Genomic DNA, 6,065 nt, shown 5'->3' with positions numbered 1-6,065 from the left:
AATTCTGCAAAACAGAGTTAATCATTTTCAAGCAGGTGAAACAGTAATGGAGCTGTCGTCGTCATGTGCAGAGATGCTTCAGTTACTTATTGCAGAGTGTGACTCTATCTGTGCTGTGATCACCGGGTCGATGAGGAGTGTCACAAAGTAGTTTACTCAGAAGTTTTCACACAAATCATTAATGAATTGACTGTTTCCACATAACAGAGGCTGCTAAATCCCACCTGGCTCTTCACATCACTTCAGGTATTAATCAAATTAGAATAAGTAAGACACTAAAGTTCTATTATATTAGAGCATATTTCTACTAAAAAAAAAGAATTTCTACTACAAAATGAACTGAAATGACTGGACGCAACAGAAATAGCAAGAGAACAATATTAATGTAGGAAAAGCGACTCATGCTGCTTATTAGGGGCGTTTGTATGTTCATATTTTAATCACATTACTTTGTCCAATTAGATAAACAATCTTTTTATTTTTCTTTATTGTGGAATTAACTCAACTGAGTAAAAAAATAGTTTTTAACAGATTAAAAAAAGAATTCTGTCTTTCAAGTTGAGCAGTGGATCCAGGACTACAGACACGTGTTCATGTCGGATTTGGCTCCGTGTTGCAGTGGTGAGTTGCTCCTTCCTCCATTTTCTACACATTTCTTCTTTTTGGGCCAACTGCAAAAGCTGTAAATAAAAACAAGTGAGCGACACAGAATCCACAGAAGGGACGTTAGTTACGTTACTTCTCATGTATCATCACATAAGATAGATGATATCCAGGCATCATCTCTTTACTACGCTGCAACAACTTAGACTAAGACGAGCATAAAGACCTCGACCATCCCAGAGTGTTTTCAGAGACTAGTATTTGGAGTCTTGTGCTCTCTTTAGTACAAGTTCTAAAACCACTAACTTCTAATCTCTTAGTCCAGTTCTTATGTTCCTGTGTTCATTTCATGGACCTGAGTGACCTACCCCTGACATTCTTGCATCTGCTCCACCGTTTCTGGAAGATCCTTATTGAGGGTCTCCGGAAGGAAGAAGTTAACCACCGAGGCGGCAATCGTGAGACTTCCCATGAGAACGTAAGGTAGAACCTTATTGTAAGTACCTGTAGATATTAAAGAAGCCGGATTTAACATTCACACACGGGCAGCGTGTTTGTGTGAGACTGTGCTCAGCGTCTACACACCTAAATAGATGACATAAGGAGCTGTGATGCTGCCAATGCGTGCAGCAGATGAGCACAGTCCCATGCCAACGTTCCTGAGTACAGTCGGGTAAATCTCCGCGGTGTAGATGTAGACGATGCTGAAGGCCATAGTGAAGCCGAACTTCCCGGTCATTTCCAGAGCCAGAGCAACGTACTGAAGGGCTGAGGAGAGGATATTTAAATATAATATACATCTCAGAGATATAAGTGTTTAACTGTGTATGGTTTTATAATCTAAAGTCACGTGAGAATAAAACAGGAGTTTTACTATCAGGGATGAATTGAATAAGCAGAAGAACTCCTCCACCAATGATGAGGAACGACGACAGAAGAGCTCTTCTAGGACATTTCTTCAGCAGCCAAGTAGAAACGACATAAGCAGGGACCTCAGTAGTAGCGGATAAGAAACAGTTCATGAAGGGGTTTCCACTCAGGTTCGAGGTGTTCAGCGACAAACCAAAATACCCAATATTTATTGCCATCCTGAAGATAGAAGAAATGTTGAGTTATTAATCATGGGATGCAGGTTTTAATTGCACGTTTATTTTCTTATTGTGGCTTTTTGCACACAAATTCTGTTAAATTGTCAATGAATAGCAATAATTTGTTAATTGTGAATAATATTATTAGAAAAAAACAAGCAGCACTCACCACAAAAGGAGGCACATCAGCGTGATGCACCTGATGTTCTTGGATTTCAGAACATCAATCATGGTGAATGTTTTACTTGGAGTCATTGCTTGTAGCTGAAACCAGTGTAAAGAAGAGAATTTAAGTCTTTATGTTGTCCAGACTCTCAAACATGGTACAATATCAGCAGATTAAATCAAGGAGCGGTTGATCCAGATGTTTTCTTATGTGCATTTCACCTCAGATTCTTTAAAAATTACAGGCGGTGCTTCAGCTTTATTTTTCCTTGCAGCGTCTCGTACTATTGCCTCAGCCTCCTCCACTCTCCCCTGAGTGATCAGCCACCGAGGAGACTCTGGGATGAACCTGCACAATCACAACCACAAACCACAAATGATGTTGCTTTAGGGAGCACATTTCTTCACTTAACAATGTGTTTAACATACCACCACAGTGGGATGTAGACCACAGACGTAGCTGACAGAACAGCAAGCAGAGTCCTCCATTCTCTGATGCCGTATGCAATCCAAGGCAGCGTCATGTAACCGATGCAGTAGAACAGGAAGGCCCCGAGAGTCGTGAAGAGTACCCGCATCGTCTTACTCAGCAACTCCGTTCCTGTCCAACATAAAGATGACAAAGAGCTAACCCAGCAGATGTGAAAGCCAACGTCAAAGGAATTTGCAAGAAAACAAATATAGAGTAAAGAATAGTTTCCAATGCAAACCTAGGACAAAGGCAGAAATATAGATGGATATCTGAGAAGCTCCGACGAAGAGGAACATGATACAGAACATCCTCCATGAATGAGAGAAGGACTGAAGCAGGACTGAGACACACTGGGCCCCGAGAGAGATGAAAACAACCTTCTTCCTCCCAAACCTGACAGGAAATAAATATTTTTGACAGTAATTCACACACATTGCTTCTACATGACATGTTTCTGATGTGTGTTTTGTTCCCTTCATACTAAAACCCCTCATTTTCCGTCAGTGCAGTTGGACAGTGGACATGAAAACAAGCTTATTGTGGTCAAACCGAGGAATGTTCTTGACAGAACCACCTGACCTGACTTCAACTGAGTGTTTGTTCGACTTGCTGAAGACCACACGGAGGGCAAAAAACAAACCCACTAAACAAGCAACAAGTGAAGACGTCTGCAGCACGAGCTGAGGGACCAGAAACGAAATGAAAATGATCTCAGTTCTGTGCTGAAATGTTTTGTGTAACATGAAAATCTTCATGTAACTTCACAGTGAAAACTAGTTTGAAGCTTTATCATCTCCAGATTTCTCTCTCAGTCAAGTTGGTGCAGCAGCGGAGCACCTCCAGCACCTAAACACTACAAACTCCAAAGAGGTCATATTAGGGGAGATTAGTTCAAACGCATTTTAACACAACATGAGGACGGTGGTGACTTTGTCTGAATATGTTAAGATACGTCCTGAACGTCCCCGCTCACCCCTCATTTCTCAACCCCTGTGTTCACAGTTTTCACAGCTGCGAGAGAGCTAAACAGATAAACACTGCTGTGTCCGGAGCCACGTGCTCTTCTACCCACACTATTCTCTGTCAGAGCCGAACCGCTGTATTAGTTTAAGAATAACAGTCATTTACATTGTAAATTAAAATGAATGAAAGTGGTTCAGTGCCATCAAACAAATGACTTTTCTGAAACTAAAGACCCGACAACACGTGTTGTACCAGATCTAAACCTAAAGACAAAAGCATTTTGATGTTTGAATAACTGTAAGATTAGTAATGAAGTGAGTGTGAGACGCTTGGAGCTTAATGAAAAGTGAAGAATCTTAACAGCAGATGGGGCTGTTGCTATTCTAATAACAGTTAATCCTCACAAACTCAACGTGTGTCCATTTGTTAGCCGGTCATTCATTTTCTTTTTTATGAGTGAGGAAAAGCTCAAAAAACACCTTAAATCTAGTTGGATTTCACATAATAAACAGGTTTTTAGTGTAAATGGAGGATTTAACACCTGTCAGAGAGCTGTCCTGAGATTAAGGATCCAACGAGGTATCCCACAAAAAGAGTGGAGGATGCAAAGGGAACTTTCCACTGGTTGTCACAAACAAGGTCCCACTGAGAAAAACAAAACAGAAAAGAGGAACATTAGGGAAAAAGGAAAATTGAAAAGTGTTCTCAAGCTAAAAGTTCACACAGAATAAACGAGAACTGACCTCAGTGACGATGTTGGACTGGTAGATGTCCCTGCTGTAGTTCCATCCATCTATACATCGCTCCTGCTCCAGGTTAGTGAGGTTGACGTCCCTTCCAGGAATATATCCGTCAGCAGAGAGGTTTCTAACCACATCCAGTCTATATCTGCTGCACTGGCTCTGCACCTCTTCACCGTCGACTAGTGTGAAGGGAATGATGGCACGTCTCCACTCTTCAGTTAAGTTGACGTCTGGAACAAGACAGTGGTGTTTTGGAGCTGCTCCAACAAACACAATGTAAAGTCCGTTGAATCCAGTTGAGACAAAAACTGTGTTTAGGAGGAAGAATGTGATCCAGAAGTAAGGACCCGTTTGTCCCAGGAATTCTGTGTCTTCATCATAGTCTCCCATTCTTTATTAAACAATTCCTCCTGTGGGAGAGAAAAACAAGTGGGAGACGTGTTTGTCTTCAGTCTTCAGCTTAGCAGAGGTAGGTTGAGCTCTTTGTGAGGCACAGCGAGCGGGTCCCTCAGTGGGACGGAGTCACAAGTGAAAGAGTGTCCAGTCCTGAACGGGTTTCAAGGGGACGACTATTTCATCCCACAGTGAGACCAGAGGATCCAGCATGTCCTTCCTCAGCAGACAGGAAAACCAGTTATCTGAGATTAGTGAATGTCAGATGTGTCAATCACCGGTTTGATTTGATTTACCGAACTCGACATGATCAAAAGCTTCAGAGCGGCCAATCTACCCCCCGCACCCCCGTGGTCAAAGTGGTATTTTCTCCAAACAACATTCCACACTTTTAAATACCCCAAAGAAGTGCACGTGCCTGTAATCTAAATGTTGCTAAGTAGCTTCGAGACTCTCACTGGACTCATTTAAAGCAACACTGCAGAAGCAACGACGCCTTTATGTAGAGTGAAGTTTAAAAGAACCTGTCTGTGCAATAATACGTTTAGTTTGTGGTATTTAAATGCACTTTACATTTAGTGTGCTGAAATAAAAACATTAATCTGATCCGTGTCCTGTGCAGCCTCAGTTTAACGGATCCATTGTCTACAAATAACATATAAATAAATATAAATATAATAAAACAAATATCAACAAACAAACTTGTACATCAGTGATTCTCACGTTAATCAGCAGTGAAGCGTCTCAAATCCCATCGTACTACAACTAAAGAGCTCCTGACTCAGTCTGGACGTGTTTTAATGGATCAGTATGGTTCATTATAGATCAGAGCAGAGCAGGTTATCATTACCTGAGTTGACCACACTGCTCGTTATCCAATACACACGACTAGATCCACCAGCAGTGGACACTTTTCTCAAACACCTGCTCGTCTTCCCTGAATGTTTAACCCATCACATGCTGCTAACTCTGCGTTTGTTTCAAGGTTCACTTGAATCCTCAGCATCTGTGAAACGACCTGTGGAAACAGTTTAAATCCTGTCGTATGATCCATATGATCCACGAGCCGATCAGAGGCTCAGAGTCTGGGAAAAACCACTTCAGACAAAAGTAAACTGTCAGTATGAGTGTATTCACGTCTCTGCTGTGACTCTTAACCAACTAATCAGAACTTTCCTTCAGGACGTTTCCATGTGAAGGGCTGTGAGATGTTTGACTCCCTACACAGTGGTGATTAAATGAGCAGATTAGATCACTGCAATCTGGGCTCTGTTATCAGCGGAGACACACACACACACACACACACACACACACACATACACACAAACAGATAAAACTGTTTTCAAAATCAAGTGTGAAAAGCTCGGGACCTGCTTTAGGTTCATTACTGTGCAGTAAAGTCATTACAGTAGCTGGACCATGAGTCAGGAGTTTATAATGAGCTTAAATGATTTATTCTGACCAAACTATAAGAATCATGTGACGAACAGCTTAACTCACTGTTATTAACATATAGGACGTCATCACGGACGGATCTGTGTGTGTTGTGGATCACATACATTGATGAATATCTAGATTTTCTTCTTTGAGCTGGTGTAATTCATTCACCTGGACTTTGACAGCATGCGAAACCCCACA

The 6,065-nt window shown here is 41.6% G+C and overlaps 1 protein-coding gene across 1 annotated transcript; it reads right to left on the bottom strand.

Annotated features, from left to right (window-relative positions):
* Positions 1 to 546: 546 nt before the first annotated feature.
* slc22a5 (solute carrier family 22 member 5) lies at positions 547 to 4,624 on the bottom strand. Its single transcript, XM_026372089.1, has 10 exons — positions 4,035 to 4,624; positions 3,833 to 3,936; positions 2,567 to 2,721; positions 2,286 to 2,457; positions 2,079 to 2,205; positions 1,861 to 1,955; positions 1,478 to 1,692; positions 1,189 to 1,371; positions 972 to 1,107; positions 547 to 680 (listed from the first exon to the last, which is right to left on the bottom strand). The coding sequence occupies exons 1-10, from the start codon at positions 4,422 to 4,424 to the stop codon at positions 578 to 580; spliced, it is 1,680 nt and encodes a 559-aa protein (XP_026227874.1). The 5' UTR covers positions 4,425 to 4,624; the 3' UTR covers positions 547 to 577.
* Positions 4,625 to 6,065: the final 1,441 nt, after the last annotated feature.

The sequence above is a fragment of the Anabas testudineus genome, chromosome 14 (assembly GCF_900324465.2).
Source record: "Anabas testudineus chromosome 14, fAnaTes1.2, whole genome shotgun sequence".
Classification (NCBI taxonomy): Eukaryota; Metazoa; Chordata; class Actinopteri; order Anabantiformes; family Anabantidae; genus Anabas; species Anabas testudineus.
This window is presented reverse-complemented; position numbering and strand designations above follow the sequence as displayed.

What these genes read in the sequence shown, in the direction of transcription:
- slc22a5 (XM_026372089.1), bottom strand. Translation starts at nt 4,424, where the DNA reads ATGGGAGACTATGATGAAGACACAGAATTCCTGGGACAAACGGGTCCT. An exon ending in TATTTCTGCCTTTGTCCTAG is followed by an intron (nt 2,458 to 2,566) that starts GTTTGCATTGGA and finishes TATGTTGGACAG; the next exon opens with GAACGGAGTTGCTGAGTAAG. An exon ending in CAGATGCAAGAATGTCAGGG is followed by an intron (nt 681 to 971) that starts GTAGGTCACTCA and finishes TTTTATTTACAG; the next exon opens with CTTTTGCAGTTGGCCCAAAA.